Source organism: Seriola lalandi, unplaced genomic scaffold, assembly GCF_002814215.2.
Source record: "Seriola lalandi dorsalis isolate HSWRI2012SDOR001 ecotype SW California unplaced genomic scaffold, Sedor1 jcf7180002054354, whole genome shotgun sequence".
NCBI lineage: Eukaryota > Metazoa > Chordata > Actinopteri > Carangiformes > Carangidae > Seriola > Seriola lalandi.
In genome coordinates, this window is record NW_019524907.1 from 231424 (window position 1) to 255986 (window position 24563).

The window sequence follows — 24563 nt, forward strand, 5'->3', positions numbered from 1 at the left end:
GAGCCAAAAATAAAAAAGAAAGCAGAAAGACTGAAACCAAATCAGTAAAGTTGTAGGGCAGAAAACCAAAACAATGAGCTGAAAGATGCTAAAAAAAAATGCAGTCAGCTCAAAATGATCATCAGATTCGTCACTATATGAGCAATTCCCTTTACATCCAAGAAGTCATGTGACCCATCGTTAATATGAAACACATTGATTATCTGATGTTATTCCTTTTAATGTCCCTTCAAGGACATTTATAAGAATATATATAAGAATGAAAAGAGTCTATAAAGATATAAAGAGCCTTGGAGAACGGCCCTGATAATGCAGAGAGCTTGATCCACAATAACCACTGAAAAAACCAGTGAGTGGATTTTATTTTCTTTCTGCTGGGATGTATAGAGTACAACTGAAGCAAGTGAGAGGAAAGGCAAGACGGAGGAGAGAGTCTCAATTACAGCCATAATCTTCACCTGCTGGCTGGATGTCATGCCCGTTATATTTTACATGATAAAGTTCTCGGCTCCGGCATCGTGCCGGCTGATGAACGGACAGTATGCTCGGTCAGGGAGCTGTGAGGCTCTAAACGCTCTCTCCATTTCTGCCTCCACATGGGGCGTCTTCTACTTAACTGATCGACTCCAAACAAACAGCGGGGGGGGGCAGGAGAGGAAGAGAGTAGAAAGGGGAAGGAAAGAATGGAAAAGATGGGAAAAGAGCAGAAGCAGAGGAGAAGACATTACAAAAAGACTGAAGGACAGCAGAGGAGGAGTTGAGCAGAAAGAGGAATGAAGAGGAAAAGTAAAGAGAAGAGGAGGGAGGAAGAGCTGTGAATATTGGTAATGAGATAACAGGAAATAAAGAGAAAAGTGAAGTCAAGAGAATTCAAATTGAGGCGGGGGAAAAAACAGCATGAAAAGAGAGTGGAGGAAAGAAGAGAAGAAAAGGAGGGAAGGGAACAGAGATGCAGGCAGAAGATGAGTAGAAAGAACAGGAAGGAGGAAAGAAAAATGGAGGAAGGAGAAGAAAATGGAAAACTGTACACTGAATTAAATGATCTGGCTACAAATGGAAAAGCATGCTCACACAATAACAATGATTAATAATGACAAACATTGTAAAAAAGACGAGAAACATCAATAATCTACATTATTGTCCAGTGTTGGTTCCCTTATTAAAAAGTGGTTAACAAGAGTTCCTGCAGGCTTTATTTACACGGTGAGAAGTTGAGCTGTTTTTTGACTTGATGCCAATAAATGTACTGATTTGAAAAGATGTAATTTGCTAATTCGCTTTGTCCTCCTCACAGCACAAGGCCGTTTTCAGCCAGCAGATGTCACTCCAGAGCGACACACTACCGGTTTACTACCGAGGAGAAAACTAATGCAGGAAGAAACTAAATCCTGCACGTCACCATGTGAAGCTGCAGGTACAGAAGACAAAGCTTTGGGGTCATTACTGGGTGAGCAGGAAGGAACTGCCCGTGTGAAAATATCTAATAACTGACTCTAACACAAGTTAACTGAAGTGTGAAATACATTTCCCAGAATGCAATGAGCAGGGTTTAGAGGTTATTTGGACGTGTGTAGGTTCTCCACAGCAAACGCGCCCCATCTTTCACTTAACAAACAAGAACTTTGCACTCAATGTTGCGCAATATTCGCTCTCTTGCACAGACATAGGTGGGTGCTGGTGGGTGCTGGTGGGTGCTGGTGGTCCGCCAGTGTTCACTCTTTTGTGTATGAGCGACTGCGACACGGCCGCTGTGCGGAACAATAATCCCGCCACAAATAGTCACCGTGTGCCGCTGGACTGCTGCGGAGGACTCAACAACGTGGACTACTCCAAGGTAAAAAAAACTACAAGTGTTAAAACACGAAGCTGTCGTGTTGCATCTGCGACTTTTAACACGTCTAGGCGGCAACAGCTGCTCACTGAAGCTGCGGGTCTCGGTTTGACGGAGTAAACCAGTCTGCCTCGCTGCCGCGCTCGTGACAGCCGGAACTCAGCCGGAATAGTCTTTTATTTTCCAAAATAAAAGCATGTTCTGCTAATTCAGAGCGCACATTACAGAAGCAGTGCAATACAACTCCCAACTGAAGACAATATAGAAGTAGCTGTTTTATTTCAATATAAAAACATGATAAAATGTATGGATGGAAACATCAAATATTTGTTCAATTGACAAAACAGTTGCTGATTGATTTTCTGTATATCAACTAATCAAGTAATTGAGAATTCATTGCAGTTTTACTCATCTTTTTAACAGGAATTTAAAACAAGCAGGGTAATGTTGTTCCTTTTTTTGACGACAAAAACTAAACCACCAAACACAATCAACAAACAGAAACAAAATCTTTTAATATATTTTATGTGGTATTTTTTAAATATATTTTTTAGGCTTTATTAGGCTTTTTTTTCTCATCCTTTAGGTGTAAAATAAGAGAGAGATGCTGAAATCTGAACTCTATCTTGTTATTCCACCTCCTCTGGCCTGCAGCAGTTCACACTGAGCAGTGGAAACATCCTTATTCCACTCAGTTACTTGAATGCTTCTTACTCAAGGTCAGAACGCTCATTAAACGCAACACGGTTACTGTGTCAGCGTGTATCGCTTAAAAAAAAAAAAAAGATGAGAGAAACTGATCTGAGGCCAGAACCCCGGACAGCAGCCCAGAGGCAGTTCAGATGGTGGCCTGTAATTGACGCACACAATTAAATAACATGCTAAATAGGTTTACAGTAATCGACCCATTGCTCATATAGCCGTTGTAGATGATATGTGATACCAGCCACTTAATATAACACACACACACACACACACACACACACACACACACACACACACACACACACACACACACACACACTTTATATTATCTTTGTCTTGAAAGTCAACAGAGTTGAGAAATCTCACTGTGGTTTAGACATCAAGTAACCTTCCAATCTCCACAGATACACTATCATCACTTTGTGCAATGCAGCAGTAAAAACCTTGTTTTGAAATATTAATGCAAGGATTTTCATTGCCACCAGTTGCAATAAGTCAATTTACTTATTTACTACTTACCACTTTATTTCGGTGATATAAATGTAGCCGTTTGTTCATTTTGGTTAAAGATGGCCTTTTTTTTCAAATTGCATTTTCGATCTGATGACATTAACCGTGGTATGAAAATGATTTCTTGCGTCTTGTTTTATATAGATAGAAATGAAAGGGTGCAGGTTAATGGAAAAACTGGATAAATTAATGAAAGAAAATTACATCTTCATTGGCGATGCGCTATTGCAATCATCAAAAAAATAATATAGCCCAGTACCTGCTACACTTTGTTTTTGTCTAGAAAAAGGGAAAACCTTCGCTTAGTAACCAATAATAATTAGTAAAATCAATAACAATTCTAATAATAATGATTACAGTAAAGTTCATTGTTGTAGTTTCTGCTAAAGTTATGGTATTCACAATAAAGCAGGTTTATTTTCCTGGTCTCATCTCTTCATAACTGAATGTAAAGGATCTTTATGATAAAAGCTTGTTTATCTTGTGCATTTCTGTTAAGAATTAACTATTGGTTAATGAATCGTTATTAAATTTTTAAAACTCAAATATTGAAATTGGCATCAGTGTTAAAAATCCATTTTCAGTCAGGCTCTTGTAATGTAGAGCTTTCCTCTAGCAATACCATTAAGATGAAATATCAACTTTACACACCCAGTCTTTTACTCACTAAGCCCTATGGGTTTTCTACAGCACTGCCCACTGGAAAAACAATAGTTCTCTATCAGTTAAATATAAAAACTTATTATGAAACTTTCAAATTGTAAGATGACTTGAAATTCTTCTTGTTGTTGCTGTATTGCCCCTCTGGTTCCAACACTTTGATATAAAATACATAAAACACCCAAAGCAAACTGAGGGCTCGGGTGTAAAAGACACACTTTGTTGCTGTTTATCTCTGGCGTCAGTATAAACTGAAAAACCACAGAGAAGCGCCCGAGTGTGTGGCAGCGAGGGTAAATCAGTCTGTGATGCTCCACCTCACATCGGTCTAAATGATTCATTTTAACGCCTCGCTTCGCTTTTTAAAAAGCCACATGTTGCTTGTCATCAGTTTTTTCGCGTGTTCACAATGAAAAAGATTGTGTGAAAGCTTGTCACTGTGATTTGGTACTGCAGTAAAAGGGTAGTATTATTAAACAGTAATTTGTCACGGCAGACGCTAGTCAAAAACACATTGGTAAAATTAGAGCAAATGTTGCGTAAGTCCAAAAGGCATGCTGAAGAACAAGATGATGTAGCTGTATCTGCTGCTTTCTATCATTCACCATCTTAACTGCAGCGAATCTGGGAATAACAGAACATGGAAAAGTAACTGAAAGATGTTTGAGATTGAAACATGTACAAAATAAAAGTTGTGGTGTTTCAATCCAACTGTATTTGCTCATTTTCAATTAACAAAATTGCAAAAGGTGGAAAAGTGACTGAAACATCGGCTGAAGGATCGCAACAGCTGTAAACATTAGATCTGTGGATGATTTTCTATAAATTCTGTGCAAATTTAGCAAAACATTTGGTCGGAAATCTGTTTCCAGCTATGGAATTATAGGCCAGCCATCTTTAAATGAAACAAGGTTTTTTATATTTTTGTGTGTGTTTTCCATTTTCCTCACAACCTTGTTCTCCACGTGGTCGTCTCTCTCTCAGATGGACTTGACGCTGATGGAAGAACTACGAAAACACGTCGACTTTTGCGACTCCAGCTTTTGCATCGCTGTGATCGCCATCGTTTTCAACCCTCTCTTCTGGAATGTGGTAAGAACGTACTGTAGATATCATAGCGCCAAAGTAATCTTGTTTACCCGTCTCTGTACTTAACTTCATGCAGCCAGACCTTTTGTCTGGTCAAGCTCACTCAGGTCTCGAGAATATCAGGTTAAGAAATTTAGGAAATTTAGTTATGGGGAAATTCTGTGATTGAATGGCTGGAAATTTCAGAAACAGTATCGCTTATTGGATTTTGGTTGGGTACAACAAGTTCTCTGGTATAAATGTATTGAAGTGTAAAAGCCCTTTGAACTCAACGTTGTTGACTGAATTTCTCTGGAGACTTCTGTGAGCTCGTTGATACACAAGTCTGACGCCGAAGTATTTTCAGCCCAATTTAAGAACCTTTTCTGACACGATGTTCTGAGAAACAGCAACTCTCCTGATGTTTTCCACGGCGAATCGCTGTTTGTGTTTACCACAATAAGTTACATCATAAATCATCGGCAGCTCTAATTTTGGCTTGACAAGAGGAACACAATTTTGCTCTGGGTGGGAAGCCAGTGAGGGATAATGTCTGCGCTGCATCACAAAGTCCGACTAGTTGGCTGGGGCACCGTCACAAGTTGTTTATCAGTCTTGCTGAAGCCCTTCGCCAGTTGTGTGCATAGGGCATGTGTAGAAATGCAACAGAAATGATGCAACACTTGCTCTTTGGCTAATAATTTGTTCAATGCAGTGGAAGGAACCACTGGGAACTTAAAAGTTTGTATCTGTCCACAGATAGTCTGTCTTTGTTTAATCAAGGCAAGCTGTCCCGACAGTGTCCCTGAGCTTGATAAAAACTGCCTTGATCACATAGAGTTGCCTTTTACAGACAGGATATCTCAGATATTTTTAAATGTCTATCACCAGGGCCGATTATAGTTAATATCTAATCGACTTCACATCACATAATCTTGCCCCTCAGCATCAGACCGTAAATAACGTTGGTGTTTTCGGTTGCGTTGATTACACTGCGCTGTGAAAGAGTCACTCCTGAGGCGTCCTTCTCACAAAGACATGGAAAGAAAATGCTCTTTCATGTCCCTCCAGACGTTAATCATACACTTTGAAGTCACATTGTTCATCATAGATGTAGTTTAGTGAGTGAATCATGCACTTCAGTCTAATTATACTTGAAGCTTTACATAATACAGCAGATAAGGTAAAGTGCTCATATTAGGAAAAAAAATCCTCTCAATCTGTATTCCTCGTCCACATTCTTCATGAGGCACTCGTGTTGTTCCACAGGCTCGATTAATTGTCATGTAGTTGCTAATAAATAAATGTACAAGTTCAACTCACAGCACAAATGCATCAAATAATAAAAGTGAATAGAAAACCGAAAAGCTTCGCAGATATGCTGCAATTGAATAATTGAGTGTTCTGTCAGTGTCCTGTGGCTTATTACGACGTTAATTGCGTTTCATAACGATCTCCTGTTGTCCAGGTCAGATAAAAACTGCCCGGCCCTGTAGGATCATCGGCTGCGATCAGCCCAGATTACTCGCTGCTTCTGAAATGACTCTTCGCTGCTTCAGCAGGTGCATGTGATCGTCTGTTAACTGCTCACCTGCGCGGCCCAGCAGGACACGTCATTATACAGAGGGGGGGGGGCTCTCGAGTCACAGAAGAGAAGCCAATTATTTGTCTCTGAGGTGCCTTCAGCCCCTTTTTTTTTTTTTTTGCCATTCCAGTGGAAGATAAACTGTAAGTGGAAAATGGCATTAGGACTGATGGGACTTTACCTAGAGAGACGGCTATTAAAAGATCTTTTCATCTTGTCTATTTGAGGTCCCAGGCTGTATTCCTGCAAGGTGGGAGTATCGGGGGCTGCGCCTTGTCGCCCAGTTACTTCTAATATTTCTGAACACATGTCTGACCCATGTGATGGCAACTGCTGATTTTGAGAAGTAATATTTCATTAGAGCGCTAACTTGCCCCTTTCGTTCCCGTACACCCGGTCCAAGGAACATTTTTATTTACACTGATGGCGCCTTGATGAAAGGTAGTGGTGAAGTCACGCTGGTCGCACTGCATGCGCTGTGCTGGTACCTCACTCCTGATAGCCCTGAAGGTTTAGCATGTAAGTGCTAATGCTGCTGGAATATTTCAACTTGAATCGAAGCATGAACTTTTCTTTTTTTTCCCAGTTTCTGTCAAACCAAAGCGGTCAGCTTAAAAGATGTGAAAAGGCGTCGGAGAGCTGAGAGCTGATCCTCTGTGGGTTCATCGCTATGAGCAACAACTTTCACATTACACATTGTTAATATAAAAATGAAAACCAGTACAGCTTTAAACTTGCATTAACTGTTTTTTTTGGTCATTTAGAAACAAGCTGTAAACATAAGACTGATGTTTTATCATTTGATAGTGAACTTTGTTGTGAACAGGTACTTCATTTAAACATAATTAGACACACGGCAACATTATCATCAATTCTGAGTAGTTTTCCTGCTCAGCTTCTGCATGTAAATCCATTATTCCCTCCCACATTAGCTCTGTTTGGTATCCACCAACTCCTGACTCCTTTGGCTCTTTAGCTAAATGCTTCAGTCGGCTTCCCCAGTGAGACCAAAACAGCCAACCCCTATTATTTTCTATCTACAACCTCTACACCTGCCGATGGCTAGGCCCATGCTGGCTTGTATTGACACGCTGCCCCGCGACACTTCGCACCACCGTCCTATTTCCAGCCTCTGCCCCTGAAACAAACACCTTCTTTTTTTTTTCTCCAGAGAAAAGGCAGTTTTGTATTTCCTGTGTCCTGTAGCATCTCAGCTTCCCCTTTTCCTCATCTCTTGCTGTGACTGTCACTGTCTCTCATGTGTGTGCAACAGATGAGGAGAGTGTATTTGTTGAGGAAAAAAGATGATGCCTTGATGAACCGTGCTCCGGAGATCGGCTCCTCAGGTGAGAAGAGCAGTGGGTCTCCTCACCTGAGTTTAAGTTAATGTCTGCACGTCTTTATGGTAGACATTTTGTTTGTATGTCATGATCAGTGGTCCTGTTGCAGTGCTGTAGCGCGACACGACACTGGTTGCCAGTCTCCTGCTGAACCAAAACATTAAAGTTTCAGGCTGCAAAACCAAAACAGTGAGCTGAAAGACGCTAAAACTCTCTGATGTGCTGAAGTTCAACTACAATATCAGGTGATAATTTCTCTGGGGGGGGGGGGTTGCTATGAGCCACGGCTTTTCACAAATACAAATTGTTGCAGCTTTAATATTCACCATTGGGAGTGTGTTTGTTTGTTTTTGTTTTTGACATTGTAGATGAAATATGAAAAATATTACCAGATTAATCAGTAATAAATAATTGTTAGTTGCAGCTTTGGTGGCAACAGGAACTTTTAGCAATGACAGTCCTTTAAGAATTTATGCTAACAACTTGCTTCTCAAGGACACTGCAGTAATTTGAAAGTTCTGATTTACATTCAGACTTCCTCAAAGCCGCCCGCCCATTTATCTCTTTGAATTGAGGTAGTGTCTTGCATTTCTACATCACTGTTTAGTGTCTGGAGCTGCTTAATCTTTTCAGTCACGTTTTCCCTTCCCCAGTCACGTATAAGGCTGCGGTCTTTTTTTTTTTTGCTGCCGCTGCATAAAGCCTATGAATTATCTTTTACATCTTTCCTTGACCTCGTGATGCTTCTCATCGAGGTAAAGGGAAAAGTGGTTAAGGATTCTTTGACTTTCAAATGTAGCCAAAGACCGGCGAGTGAGGACGAAGCTTCCTGTCTTTCTTTAACGCTTGCAGGGAGCAGTGTGAGGTGAAACCTGCCCTGATAGAAGTGCTCACCCAAAATGAACCAACTAATCTTTTATTCTGGTGTTTTTGCGAGTTCGACGCATTCTGCCTGCAGGAAATATTCGCAAGTCTTAACACCGACAAAAGCTTTTCTCCCACCCACTCACCTGTTGATATGTTACCAAACTAACTACCAGCCATATAAATTGAAGCATTACAACATTAATCAGTGTGACAAGCTCACCTGAGTACTGTGTGACAAAGTTTGGCTTTGAGCTTGAAGCAGTGCAGGTGAATTGACTCGACTCAGTTCGACTTGACTCAGCTCTTCATGCTCGTTCTGAGCTGCAGCCACTAAGGCTGAAAGCTTCAGGGCCGTGTACTTGTAACAGGAGATGGTTGATATGACCGTGGAAGCTCCGGATGCTGTGACCACTGGAGTCTGAACTGAAGATACAGTATGACACAACCCAGTAATGAACTTGGTGGTACAACATGTATGCAGCTCTTTTATGGAGCAGCATTATGAGACTGTCCTGTAAAAAGAAAAAAAGAGCCCATATGTCATCGGTGCAAGCAGCTTATTATAACCAATTATTATTATTTTTATTGTTTAGCAATCTCTAGCAGCTTAAGGCGGGAGCAAAGGAAGGAAGTGTGAAGAGCGACATTAGGAGTTGGGAGTGGTCGGCAAAACACAGGACACTGACGTTCTTCTTCTTGAGGCTGAGGCTAAAGGGTCACGTCTCATTCTGCAATTCAAACAATTTATTTTGAACAAGTTTTAATGTTTAGCTCAGGTTGTAGCCTCATTTGCATATCATGTAACTCCCACAGTGTCCTTTACTCAGACGAAAGTTTATCCAAAGTGACTTACAAATGAGACACAACACTAAAGCTTCGGTGCAGGACGAGACGGGGTGATGATGAGGTAGAGAAGTACATAGTGCTCTTGATATATGAAGTGAAATGTGATGGCAGGAGGTAATTAATGTTAGAGCAATGTAAAATAAAAAGTTGGTGGTGATAGTGTGATTCCATATTATCCTGATGCGTTACCTGATCAGTCCTAAATTTTACATGGCGATGTGACTAAAACTAAATGAAACGTAAAGTAGCAGCATCTGTGGTTGTAACTTTGAAAGTGGAATATTATTATTATTTTTTTTTTTTTTACATAGAATTTAGATTTTCTTTCTTTACCAGAGAAGATCAACTGGAACCCAGATGCTCAGGCATCAGTTAATCCCCCACCTCTGTGCTTTAAACATGAACTCTGCGATCATGCATGTGCTAACGATATGCTATCAAATAACAGAGGAAAGACTCCTCGCTAGTTCTTTAATAATGAAGGTATCCTTTTCATTTGCACTGAACACAGAGTCCCTCCTGAAACAGAGACAGGAGGTCTGTTCCTTGAAAATTTGATGTGTGTGTGTGTGTGTGTGTGTGTGTGTGTGTGTGCATGTGCATGTGTGTTGGCACAGATCAGGACGTACCAGCCCCCAACTGACTCTACCTGACCTTTTATCTTTTCACGATGTTGACATGAGCGTGGCACACTGATCTCTCACCCACACAGACCTGTTGGTTGGAGCGATGCCTTACCTGCTGTCAGAATGTACAATAATCAGAGAACATATTGAGATAAAAGTCTTTATTCATCAGTGTCGAGGAGGCAGATCGGTTAAGTGATGTTCTGTCTTCCTTTTTTGACTTTGGCTTTTGATCAGTGACATTTGGACACTGCTTTAGCTATAGAGATTTCCAGGCTAAAAACCTGGAGCCGGGAGGTCAGTGTGCCACAGCATGGATGTGACACGTTGACCTTATTATGGAACCGGGCCAATCCGGCAACAGTCAACCTACAGTGGCATCAATTTAGGCTTGGTAGACTCGCTCTGTTGAGAAGGTTAGCGGCTCTGCAGGATTAACTGACCTCAGTCAACACCTGCACAGTGTGGGCTACAGCGTGTGTGTGTGTGTGTGTGTGTGTGTGTGTGTGTGTGTGTGTGTGTGTGTGTGTTCGTGTGGGTGGCCTGCATAGTGACTCATCTGCAGACTAAGTTGACTCTCTGAAAGCCTCTGGAAAGTGTAGATGCGTCTTGTCACACTGTCTCTTTGCCAGCGCAGCGCTCTCTGTAGACGCTACTCCAGCTTGAGGACCGCGGTGGCTGCTGATGCTAATTACACCTGTGCACTGATTGCCGGGGCGGCATCCGCGCTGATGACGTCATTTCATCCCGCTAAGAACGACAGCCACAGTTATGGTGACGCGTATCATGCGGCAAGCTAATTTCTTGTCTTCTCTTTATTTGTGTGTGTGTGTGTGTGTGTGTGTGTGTATGTGTACTGATGTTGTGATGTCATTGTTTACAGTCTCAGTATCGGGACAAAAAGCAAGTTCCTAATCTATCATGTCAGGTTAGCATTAGCACAACCACTAACACTGTGTCAGCCACTGCCAGTTACAAGCTAATGAACAACATAAATAAACAAAAGATGCTAACTGCGCTAACCGTTCTGATACGTCTGCTAGTTGCCGATTTTAGTCGCAACGGACTCCTCGTCCGACTGAGGCTCAAAGTTCACTGCAGCTACCGCCGTCCAGAAACTCCTCCTCCCGTCTTATTATTCCTGTTACATACAACACACCACTTCCTGTGTGCCAGAAAGATTTCCCTCCGCCCGGTCGTGTGGGCTGCATTGGGACAGAATAGGCGGCCACATTCATCCTGAACATGTTACCCAGGTTGAGATTAAGTTTAATATCTGCTCTTACAAGTGTTTCGCTGTGTATTCTTAACGGTGCTCCTCTTCTCTTAACAATGTGAGTGCCATCCTGGTTTCCTCTGTTTTTCTCATTTCACTTCTGGACCATTTCTCCCTCCGTGCCTCCTGCTGTTTATCTCCTCTCAGTCTTGTCCTGCTGCTTTCGCCATCAATTTCACAGGGAGGGTTAGTGAATCACACCGTAGTAATTTTCTCCTTTTTCCTGTGTGACGAGGCCTCATCTCCCGTCTTATCATCCCAGTGATCCTCTGGTCTTTTCTTTGCTACATATCGGTGATGCTTGGTTCCATTAGCTGTGGCTAGCTATCAAAGTAACTATCAACTTGTGTGTGTGTGGATTGTTGCTGTGTGTTTTTCTGTGCCAGCTTTAGGACTCCATTTTTCTCTATTTTCCTCCTTTCTCCTCTTATCTCTGGACATTGAAGAAGTGGAGTCATTAAGCCTTGGGATATGTGCAAATATTTTTCCTTTTTTTCAACCATTTTAAATGGTTGAAAACACGGAGTTGACCTAGTTTTCCTCGCCACCTTGTCCACCCGCACCCATTGACTGCAGCTGCACAGCGTCATCCGCCTTCAATAGTGAACACACAATAGGCTCTGCACACCCACACTTATCCTCGCTGTCTAAAACTCATGATATATCACATGCGGTCACTGCACTCGATGTGCCAATTATAATAATAAATATAATAATATATAATTTGTAATGCACTAACAGAGGGGGTGTAAAAATAAAATTTAAAGAGGTCCAGTGAGACAAAATGTCCTTTAGCGAAGGTTTGGGGATGCACGCACACACATCATACACCCGTTCACTTCAACCTAAGACAAAAGTTTGTCGCTCTTTATTCTAGTTCACCTGACTTCCTCCTTTGCTCCCGTTACGCCCACTAGAGGTCACCTGACAATAAAATGTAATTATGGGTCGTAGGTGCTGCTTGTTTTGTATAGTGTTAGTGTCTCAAATTGTGTCAATTGACTGCTCACTACAGACCATTGAGCGTCTGTCATACAGTATCAGGGCTAGTGAATACGGGACTGATTTCAGTCACAGCCATGGTCACAATAGCTCTTTACGCTAGCTCGCTAGTCTCAACTTGGACTGTGCAGCTCTGAATTCCCTCCAAGGTCAGAACTGTGAAGAGTGAAGGGAAGTGAAAATGTTCATGTAGAAATCTACTGCTGCAAGGAAATCCACTCAGGCCCTCAGCAAATTCAAATGAAGAGAATTTGTGACTTTGATTATTATATGTTAATTTATGTGTTTTATGTGAAGTTCTTGCACTTGTGTTGCTGATGCATTTTAGAAGTTTGGCTTATTTTGTAAAACAGCAAAAAGGTATTTAAAAAAATAAAAATACCGCTTTGGTAATAAAATTCAAGTTTCATGTCGGCACCAGTATCAGTCACAAGTGATAGTTACCCGATGTGTCACCAAAGGTCGTGCTCTGCTCCTTTTCTGCACTTTTGAAAAGACAAAGTCTTGATGGTTTCAACCTTGTGTCTAACCTACTTTCTAACAATTGGGTAAAACAATTAATTTTCATTTACATCATTGTTATTGTCTCAAACTCAAGTTTGTAGCTTCAGTTTCCAACTCCCTCTAAAGAAATGAAAGGCTCGAAGTCTGAGTCTATTCTGCGTGACAGCCTTGTGATAAGTTTATCACGCACCATGTTTTTATTTTGCTTTTGTAACAGATGTTTGTTTTTTTTCTTTTAGTCTATCAACTAGAATTATCAGTCGGTTACATAAGCCTGTGTCTGTGTGCAGAGGATTTCAATGAGAAGCATCAATACTTTCCCACTTTCTGAGCTTTTTCTGAAGCTGATTGGACGTTGTTCTACAGTGGACTTTATTCTACCAAACATCATCATCTCTGAAGGAGAAATACATTAAATTACCAGGTCTACTATTATTTTTGCCACATGTATGTGAAGATTAAACCTGCTGATGAAATACATGTTGTAATATGATGGTAAAATTAAACAAAAACAAACTAAACACAATGGAGCACTGTCTACAAAATGTTCTTAAGTTTTTTCTGTGGGTAGCTTCTGAACAAGCTGTAAAGTTTATTTTTATGAACACTCACTTGTCCTCCAATAAAAGGTCTGAAAAGGTCCATAACAAATAATTGCAAATGTATCATAGGGATGACAGCTTCAGCCCAACGGCAAAGTTTGAACTTTGTGCTCCACATCAGAGACGGTGAATCATTTTTTATCAGCTAAAAATTAGAAAATGTTTTTTTCTTCTCAGGCATTGGGCTTTTCCAGGCGCATCACTAAATGTCCCGTAACTGTGCCCTCCTTTGAACTGTTAAAGATACCCAGACGCAGCAGAAAACCTGGAGATGTGTGAACAACATGAACGCCACAGCGGCTGCAGCCGACAGACGACGCTGCCTCTCTGACGGTTGACGTGAACGTAGGAGTCACATTGTCGGCATTTTAGCATCTAGCGTTTAGCCAGACCCAGCATGCACCTGCTGGTTACGCAACACAGCAGGTGTGTTTGATTTGGGACACTTGCTGTGGTCGACGGGTGGTGCAACCAATCAGCAGCTCATTCTCTGCTGCAGCTGCTGATTTGGCTCTTTTCATTAGTTGCATTCTCACACGGTTCTTCATCATGTCCCTGACGCAAATGTGACATATGTACATATATTGAATTTCCATATATGAAATATACATTTTTATTTTATATGTACATATATGTAAAAATTATATATAATATATATGGTTTTGTTCCTTCCCCAAAAATCAGCTTTTCAAATGTGTTATGAGAAAAGAAATGCACTCAACATGTGCATTTGAATGTACAGCTGGAAGCCTGTAAACCTTTTCTTTCTTTTCATTAGCAAACTAATAAATTAAGTCATAATTATGTAGTCATGAAAAAGTGACAGAATTAGAAAAAGAAAATTGAATCTCCTCTTGCATACTTACCTCACTCTGCTTACGTCTTCTCTTCCTGATTGACAGTGAACTGTAGGCGCTCCGGCGGAAAGGAAAGATTAATGCCACAGGTATTTTTAAAAGTTGTTTTATTCCATGTCATTTGCATCTTCCATCATTTCGACTCCTGTGACTCAGTTACCCGGGCAACAGGCAGGTGCAGTGTTTCTGTGTGATTGCAGGTAATGGCCTTATTCGGATTTCATTTTCTCCCTTTTCTGGGGAGCAGATACTTACTACAGAAAGTATTTTGAAGTCGGATCTGGTCCTGCATGAGATTAGATCTCGCCCATTTATCAAATGCAGCCTCAGACTGCATTTGATAGATGTCACACTGACACTGAGGCTCGAGGCAAAGTGGTCAGTCTGTTCTTTCTTGTCTTATTTCTCTGCCTTAGGCTAACATCTCAGCTGGAATCAAGTGGACATGACGTCAGACGTCAGATAAGAGGGTTAGTGTTGGAGTGTGGGACCCAACTACAGCTGTGAGACCGCTGTGCAAACCATATTCTGCTGACCTCTTACAATAATGCCGCGTCCTGCAATAGTGGCTCGAATAAGTCGTTGGAAAAGTGCATTGCAAAGTCTAGGTTGAAATCGATGAAAATGTTTTCAGAGATAAACTGCAAAGAGCATTTGACATGAGGACCTTTGCTTCCTCTCAGCTGTGATTCCCAGGGAGGGAGGGAGGGAGGGAAGGCACTGGAAGAGTGCTACACCGATTTAATATTGCTCTGTGTCATATTCACATTGGACAAGTTTTTTTTTTCTCATGTGAACTAGAACTCCCCAAGACTAGAGTTTCTAATTAACACTTATAGTTCAATTATATGGAAATAAAATGTTAAATAACAATCAATTTAAACAGGCTCGGTTGTACGCTGCTTTGATTGGGGGTGTATTAATAAGAGATGTTGACTGGTTCCTAACTGCCAGACTTAAAGTCTCATTAGTGTGGCGTTCTACGAGTGACTGTAAGCTATAACGTACTGTTATATTCTTTGGAGGACAAATTTATTTATATCTAATTATGGACTGGTATATTAAAAATCAGAGATCAGGCTTAATCCAGTACATTTTCCTCTAGTCTACTAATGAATTTTCTATTTAAATGAGATGCTACAATGTCGTTATCGGCCACTGCTGCGCCGACAGTGCTGTCTGTGCATGTGCAACTGGGCCTGGGTTTAAATCCATTTTAAATGAGTGAAGTGAGGGTTGGGGGTACATGAGACAGAAAAGAGTCGCTGCTGTGGAGACAGTCGGGCGCTTCTTGGGTCACCCGGTCTGCACACCCAGAGATCTGCTACACCTATTTAATCTTTAAGGGTCGTTCTGACACGTAAAGCCAAACTCCTGTAATTACAGAAATCAACTGCAGAGTAGCTAGCGTGAAATTGCATGATGAAATCCCTTGTTTTGCTCCCTCTCTCAGGCGCCTTATCTTGTGCCCGAGGGGTCCTGATTCGACCTCGGGCAGAGCAATAACATCGGAGTGACTCACCAGCAGTTAGGCGGCCAGAAGGTGGGGTGTGTTGGAGTGAGGCGGAGAGAGAGTTTCATTTCATCAGGTGGGCTGGGAGAGAAGAGAGGGGTGAGGTAAGGGAAGGGGGGAAGAGGGAGAGGGGAAAAAGCCAAAGGGAATAAAGCAAACAAAACAAACTGCAATGTGATGTCAGCGTGACCTCCAGCGTATCAGCGCTTAGTTTCAATCTCTACATGTTGGGAAAATGAGAGGATGAATGCAAACTGTGCAGATGAGGATCAGAAACATGATTAAATAGATGAGGGGAAAAAAAGAGAAAAGAAAATACACAATAAAGGGGAAAAAGACGAGAGTAGGAGTAGGTGTCAACTTTTCTCAACATTTACTGTCAGAGTTCAAATACAACTCATGTTGGGAAAACAAAAATTATTTTTTATTTTTATTTTATTTTTTGTCACTTTTTATAGTTGAAGAAATCTGTTCCAGAACAAAAGACACCTACTCTTGGATATTTAGTGCAGAAAAATCATGCAGTAAATTACAATTGAGGATAACGAGACATTCAGGGACGTTTTTATGTACATTTGTATTGAGATGCTTCAGTTTAAACGCTGTCATGACGACCTCTAGCAAACATTATTTGTTATTATTTTTTAAGTGTTGCACACGTGGGAACATAAAGTCTGAGAGCACAGACTTAATGACTTAATGATTAATGATTATTAGCAAGGCTGCATCACCTGAGGACTGCACATTAAAGTGTCAGAATTTGCTGCATGTTGCTTCTGTGTGCTAAAAAGTTTTAGACTAAAGCTTCATGTCTAAGGGCAAAACCAGTTTGTGAAGAAGACAGTGGAATAATGGAGCAGCATTGTTCTTGTAATGTTAGTCAGTCCTGGTATTACGGTACAAGCAAGGTAGAGGTGCTAACATTAGCTCTAAGCTAACCTAGCCTCCTCTTTCAGGCTTTTCTAATGTAATCTGTAGCCCCTATATAATGTTGTAATCTATGTAATCTATGCAGCTAATGATATCCTCCATACCTTTGGAAGCAAAGCTAGGTATGCTCAAGTTTTCAGCTTACATTAGTGCATGTTTAGATTTGGAAAAATTAAAGGGGAAAAAAAAAGACAAAACCTCCAAACAGTTCGAATGCAGAGTGCAGCTCTTATTATAGCCGCATGTACACCGTCCAGCATGTGGAGAAGCTTCACAGCTCTGCTCTGCCTTGAGACAGTTGCTAGGCTGTGATTGGACAATCGAACAGTTATTGACTAGTGTATGTATATAGTTTCAGCTAATTTGGCTTGTAGCTGCCCAGTGCATCTGCAATCAAATGATCCCGATTACTGTCGTTTTCTCCTCCCACTCTCCCCTCACAAGCAGAGGTCAAGCCTCAGTTGAACAAATAGATGCCGCTCGGCACATGCATTATCAACCTGCCTGCATGTGGCGATGAAGCCGATAGAGCAAACGACATATTAAACATCATCTGATCTTCTCCCTGCATATGGAGTGAGTCTCAGTCATCGGGTCTGTGCTGCCCAGTGACCTACATCTCTGGGAACAAAGTGCTCATCAGCTCATGCTGTCGGCGTCGTCTGCTGCAGCGGCCGGGCAATGTCTCACGCAGCGGGGGCTGTCCGTTAGACAGAGATCAAGAGAAATCACATGGGCACAAGAAAACAGGAGACGGGCTCTTAATTTGAAAAAAAAAAAATTTCTATACTTGTTGATTTTCTTTTCTTTTCTGGTTGAAAGTGTTGGGGAAAAAATAAGCTCAATTATATATGAAATATGGCATTGATCAGAATTATAATAATAAGAGCAGGATCAGATACATGAAATGAAGTTTCAGAAAACACAGGCGACGACCCAGGGTTGCGTTTTAGTCTGGACGGGCAGAAACGGAGACTTTTGGAAACGATGACGCAGACACCCAGCTGTTTTGTAGTTAAATTCTGCATTTTAATGCTACAACTGCCTTTGCTGTTCGTCATTTGTTTATTTTCTGCATTTAACCAACTGCAGAGTAGAACAGTCGGTTTCCAGCTTGGTCCATTGAATTAATATGGAGCTCATTTGTTTTCCCCAGACATTCGTGGCAATACGATAAGCTGGAGACATTTGCAGGTTTACAGGTTCTCAGCGTGACAGTGGTTGAAACACAATTTGAAGATAAACTACACTCTGTTATGACTTTAGTAATTGTTAACATACATGGGAGCATTATTAAAAAGTGTCTCCAGTGACGCAACAAGCCCAAGTTCTCGTACGGTGACACAGTTTGTAAAGAAGCCGATGGTTTAGTCGGATTGGCTGCCACTTTATTTTGAAGGTAAAAGTGAACTTTCTTTGATCTTAGCGTTGACTTCGGGGGATATTATAAAAGATGAAATTGTAGTTTCGCTTTAATTGAACAAACCATCTGTTGTTTGTGATGTTCTGCGTTACTGTGTCGTTACCAAAAAGACTAGTTGGATAAAAGGGTCGCTGCTGATGCAACTTGAAAACCAAACCACTAAAATGCCAGTGAATACTGAATCCAGGCTTTGTTCGCTTTGTTAAAGTAGGTCTACATCAAGGATTATTGTCGTGTTGCTTTCCGAGTCTTTCTGCCTTGTGGGCAGGAATTGCTTAATACAGGTTGACCTCAAATGGCCGTGACACAAAAGATAACAATCAGTAGCAGAGCCGAGTCCTTAATCAAATTCTTTATTGTACATATTTATTTGGTTCGGCCAAGTAAGAGATAGAGAGAGAGATACTCACAAAGGACTAAAGATTCATTTCATTGTTTTCATGCTTTCATTCATTGGACTCATTACACTGATTACAAGGGTGACCTCAGGTGTACCCATACGCTGTAGGCTAAAGTGTGTGTGTGTGTGTGTGTGTGTGTGTGTGTGTGTGTGTGTGTGTGTGTGTGTGTTTTGTTGGTGAGCATTGGACATTGATGTTGTCGTCTTCAGACTGGGTATCTCCTTTACACATGAATATTTCAGAATTTGGAAGAAGAGGTCGACCAATTAATCAGCTCAGCTGATTTAATCGAGGACGTCAGAAATCGGTGGAACATCGGCCCGATGGCTGCGCCGCCTCCTCCAGTCACGCCGGGATGCACATCACAGTTTTGTGTCGAAATATCTCTGCATATCTGTGGGCATGTGATTAACTCCTGATAATAGTCCAAACAGCTGGAAGAGACTCTTACTTTATGCTCTGGTGATGGGGATAAAAAAAAATACGAGCTAAACGTTGTTGCACCTATTCTTTAAGTGACAATCAATTTACCTTTAATTTACATCTCAAATAGTGGCCCCACTTATTAACCTCAGCATGCACAAAGAAAGGCTTATATTATTATTATATTAGGTTTATATTACAGTTCTTTATATCTAATTTCCCCTGTGTAACATTCCAGTATCACAGAATGTGGAATTTTGTATTACAATGTCAATTTTTACAAAAATCAATTGGCTGATTCAGCAAAAATAGATACCTGACAAATCAAAGTGCTGCTGCAAAATCATATAAATATCTGATACTACCATGAATCTGAATACACGCAGATTAAAGAGAAAATATTTGCCATCATCTTGCTCACCAGCTCTGTATCTTACTGAACTGTCATGGCCGCACGCAGGGTTTTAGAAAAACCGAGGGACAAATACTGAAGTCACTGGGGGGAGTTGATGGGGGGGATTACAGGGGGTTTAGACAGTAGTGCAATATTTTCCCACTATAATTATGCGAGGTGTGTGTTGTTGTTAATTAGAGCCTAGTAGAGGATAAACTTGTGGCCCTTGATGACCTGTCGTACTCCGGGTAAATCTCTCTCTGTCCCTTCAGGTTCGTGTTGTGCAATATTCTTAATAAAAGAAAATGTCCGTCCTCCCATCCACTCTATCCACAGATTGGCAAATATGTGTGTCTGTATGTCGTGACCTGTTCATAAAGACGGATGATGTGTTTCAAGAAGCCAAAGTCACAATGTGACTGAGATGTTTCTGTACCTGGAGGGGCAGCAATTATAGTCACATAACTGTGTCCGTTACACAAACAAGCCACAACCCTCGAAGACTGCTGCGGTAGTTTTATGTTATTGTTTTTTTGTTTTTTTTTCTTTTAGATCTGATTCATTTTGATGTCTCTGGTGAATGTGGTACAAGGAGAACATTTAGTTCCACATCTTTGACCTTTGTGTGCATTCATTTTTGCAGTTTAGCAGTCTATAAGCATTTCAGCTGAATCATTGTGCGTGATATAATCAGGGTGATATAATAGGTTTAACCTATAGCGTTTGCCTGGAGGGGGGAATGGATGCAGTCGTAACAGAAGTCATAATCTCATGAGGCTTTAAACTTGCATGAAAGGGAGGTTTTGAGGGCAGAATTAAATGGTGCTTTTTGGAGAGAGTACATACTGTATTTTCCCAGCCCAGTAAAATAAAACTTTCAGCTGTTAATTTAAAGTTGGTAAGAACATACAGTTGATTAGATATTGAGCGGTAACGTGTTTTTACTGCACAGCTAAGCAGTGGGCTGTGGCTGATTTGAAGGATTTGTTCCTTTGGGACTCCTGATGGAAAATCAGTCAATCGAGGGGTGAGATTTGGAAAAGGTGCATCTTCAGAGGAGCATGAAATTATTAGAGTGTGATTTGTTTAGTGCCTATTAAATGCTTATTTCTGATGTGCAACATTTTGGCAGGAACGCTGGAAAAATTGACCTTTTCTGCATAAGTTTGATGAGAAAAGTCTGGGTGGGGGGGGGGGGGTGCAAGAATACTTGGATTTATTCAGTAAATACTGTGAAAATGAGTTTCTGAGGATGTTTTCATGGACCAAAGTGTGAGTGAAGGTGATATTTTACTGCGTTGAAACACTATAGACAAAAGGGAACTTTTCCATTCCATACTCTTATTTCATGGCTATCTCTGACCAGCAGAGATGTTTTTGTTTAACTCGCTAGGATTCATTGTCTGAGGATCACAAATGTCTGTACAAAATTTCATAGAAAGTCGTGACGTTTCTCTAATTAGCAAAAATACCATTGTAAAACTTGGACCTGCTGGTAGCGTGAGAAGTATTTCATGGCAATCCATCCTATAGTTTCTGTCTGAACCAATCTTTGCCATACGTAGAGCCACACAGTTTTTGATCCATACTAATCTAAATTATATTAAATTTAATGACTATAAGTTAATATTCGATCATTCTTTTCTGAATTAAGGAGGATTTAATCAGGAGGTTTCTGGTTGTGCATGTGATCCGTCTATGTTCTTGTCCTCTCTCTCTCTCCCTGTTAGTCCGGTACCACACACATCCTTGCATTAATACACTCGGCCGTGTGTGTGTGTTGTTCTTCATTACACCCAGCTGTGCATTAATACAATGGATCAACCTTAACCAGCTGGCGTTCAGGTCCGAGAGAATCCCAGTCCAAGCTGGAGACCGTGTCCCTGAAGGGAATTGGAAATGACCACGACTCATGGTTCTGCAAAGTGCCGTTTTTCAGTGTTACATAAGTTGAACTTTTACTTTTGTTGTCGGTGCGTGTGGATGACGGGAGGATGAGTTTGAGGGTAATTTTAGCTGTATTTGCCTGTTTCTGCTCTTGAGGAACATCAGACATGTGTGTGCCCCCCCCCACCAGATGTCTTCCTAATGTCCTGACTTCAAACCCATTCGAGTGGCTGCATCTCAAATTTAAGTGGGCTGATGGGGATGCAGGAGGAGCTTGTTACCTAAGCCTTGATTGAATTTGTCTCGCAGAGCTGCGAGTTCTGCCAAGCTGGCGCCACTCCCTGTTCTTTTCCTCGTCTGTTATTCCTCCGGCTTGATTGATGATTTGATAACGGCACCAGTAGTCTGTGTGCAGAACACCTGCGTATTTTTAGTGTATTCCAGCTCCCCGCGGAGGGTTTGTAAATTGTGTTGAATGATCGTGGGGGAGCTCTCAGTCCCGTCGCTGCCTCGGAATAGAGTGTACCGCCGTAAATGCTCTGCTAATGTGGATGTGGAGGGTTTCCCCACATGCAAAATGTGTTTCTTGGGTTTCAAATTAGCTGTATTAATATCTGTATCTATTTTTCATTTAAATTATGAATAAAATAAAAAAACCTCCTTAGAGATGATTAGGTGCAGCAAAAGAAGAAAGTGTGTCCTCTTTTATTGCAGCTTGTGCAGTATCCAACATTTAAGGATGAAAGCAAAAACAGCTGCATGCACAGAGCGAATCAAACACCCCCACACCTGTGTAGTGCACTTGTACGCATGCAGTATACTGTATGCAGATGTGTGTGTGTATTTGTATCCAGCATCTCCTCTGCTCAGTATCCTCTTGGCTTACTTTACGATTACGAGTCTTAATAATATAAGAATTATATCATAATAATATAATAATATATAGTGCTTGTGTTGACTGTTTTCTGTCATCACAACAACTCATGGAGACTCATTAAAGACTATTGAGGAGAGAAAGTGCGAACTAAAGACTCACTCAGGAGAAACGGCGCCAACAGAATTCAGCAGCCTAGCTTGTGTTAGCTCGATAGCTCGAAGTGAACCGTCGAGCCGAACAGCGACAGTGTCGTGCAGTTTAAGGAATCCGTCCCGGTGTTGTGTCTCTGCAGCAAAACCTACACGTGAACTCCACCTCTTTATTTCTCTCTCAGCTCTTCAGCCTCTGCCACCGTCCTGTATGAATCATCAAGATCATCAAGTATATTATGTCTCACATTTAAAATGCTTCATATCAAAATGCATCGTGTCATCTCGTCACGTCTGCGTTCACATGCGTGTTACATGTGAAGGTGCTTCCTATCATTATTCCCTCTGCTGTTATTGCTGCTCGGTGAGCGTCCTGCAGAGCAGACTGTAATGTATTCGACATTTTTAACGTTAGCATTTGTCTGAGTCACAGAAGAGCTTAAATTGCAGGGCTTTTATTGCACAGCCGTCTCTTGGTGCAGAGGGAGAAGAAGAAGACGGGATGAAAGAGGTATTAAAGAGCAGCGGAGACGAGAGGGGGAGCAGAGAGAAACACGGAGCTGGAGACTGAAGATGCAGCTCTTCGGTCCGTTATTCTGAAGATCCAAAGGTCCAAAGAGATTGGAGCTTAACCCCCCCATCCCTGCCACAGGTTGCCTAGTGACTAATAGTCTGCATGCTGAGCTTTTCCTATAGAGTCCGAAAACCAGTAATAAAGCAGTTTCAGTCGGTGTAGTCCTGCAGTCGCTAAATCACTTATATAAAGTTTGTTTCCTCTCACCTTTTATTCATCTTCCTTTTTCTTTCCTCTGCTGAGCAGGGAAAATGTGTTGCCATGGCAACATTTGTGTCCTTTACATTTTCCCATGTTTCAACAGTCATCTACGCACTTCCTCAGTCAGTCAGTTCGGGTCAGTCTGTGATTTTAAAAGCAAGTCTCTTTCACTCAGTAATGACACAGACACTGAGGTTCACTGCTTGGACAAATGCTTTTTGATGTTGCGTAACCGATAAAGAGTTGAACAGTTTCTATTTTAAGTGTGAGGTCCATCTCGGGGAAATGCAGCTGTGACCGCTTGGGTCAGATCTTTTGTTGCGGGCTCCTGTGGGAAAGACGCGGCGCGATGAAAACTATAAACAAACATCAATTAAAAGCTCCAGCAAGAGAATACAGCTGCTCTGTTAGCTTCATGTACCTGCTGTCTGCACCTGGGTGGAAGAACAATATGAACAGCTGATGCCATCTGAGCAAAACAGCAGCAGAATGTCTCACTGTTAAAACCTTCTCTTTATTTGGACTCTTACAAACTTCTGGGAGGTGGGATTCAAGTACTAATCATGCTGTGTCATCTGATTAAAGGTACATGGTTGAGTTGTGATGTTATTAACTCAAATGTAAGAACAATTTTCCAGAGACAACAAGAATTGAAAAGCAAATAAGGGTCTTGAGAAAAGCAAATGTGTCAAGAAATATGCTCCAAATAAAGATGTTAAACATTGGTCAGCTAAAAGTGACTCTGCCCTTTTGTTCATTACTGTAGGCTCATGTGATAAAACGTTTATACGCAGCTTGTTTTTCTGTTTCTCAGTATTTTTTAGAGGCGAAAAACGTCTTGCTCAAGTCGAGAAAGGAAAAGAAAAACCATGTTCGTGTTCAGACGGTTTGTTAACTCCTGAGTGGATTCTGCTCTGAGAGCTAGCTTGGGATAGATAGAAATTTCAGCAGCTCTTACTTTACATTCTCTGTTTCTAATCTAACTCTTAATAGGGCAATGATTATTAACTCGAGACATGAATATACCAACCGCTGCATTAAACACCACCTTTTCCCTAAGAGCCGAAGCGAGGGATGATGGAGGTGATTTCAGGCTTCAGTGGCAGGAAGAAAGAGTGCTTTAATAACGTTAAAGCTATTACTGCTGAGATTTCATGAAATTACATTTTCAAACAGTAAGCAAGAAACGGAAATTAATCTTTGAATGACACACTTCCCTGCAACTGTGAGAGGGAAAAAAAAGAACATTTGAAAAATCCACAAACTTTAAAGAGGCCAAGGTTACATATCAATAGGTAGGAGACTTATGGTGGCGGCATCAATGAAAGTAGGCAATAACATAAGCAGTAGCAAAATAACATACTGGCTCTTTACTCATTGTAAATGGTAAAGTTTTTCATCAGAAAGAAAATAGACGGCAACAAAACACACAAAACTGCTATGATAAAAAAAATACATTCGCTTCATGTAGAATATTTTCAGAGCGTTATCTTCCCGTCAAAACAGAACTTT

At 41.2% G+C, this 24563-nt stretch overlaps 1 protein-coding gene across 2 annotated transcripts in view; it reads left to right on the top strand.

Moving 5' to 3' along the window:
• Window positions 1–1558: 1558 nt before the first annotated feature.
• Window positions 1559–24563, top strand: part of pemt (phosphatidylethanolamine N-methyltransferase) — a 53314-nt gene continuing 30309 nt past the window's right edge. Inside the window, exons 1-2 of one of the 2 annotated variants that reach the window (XM_023408117.2) lie at window positions 1559–1834; window positions 4691–4798. In XM_023408117.2, coding sequence (XP_023263885.1) covers window positions 1727–1834; window positions 4691–4798 — 216 coding nt within the window. In that variant the 5' untranslated portion in view covers window positions 1559–1726. The remainder of the gene's footprint in view (window positions 1835–4690; window positions 4799–24563) is intronic. The other variant, XM_087174464.1, reaches the window with a different exon arrangement.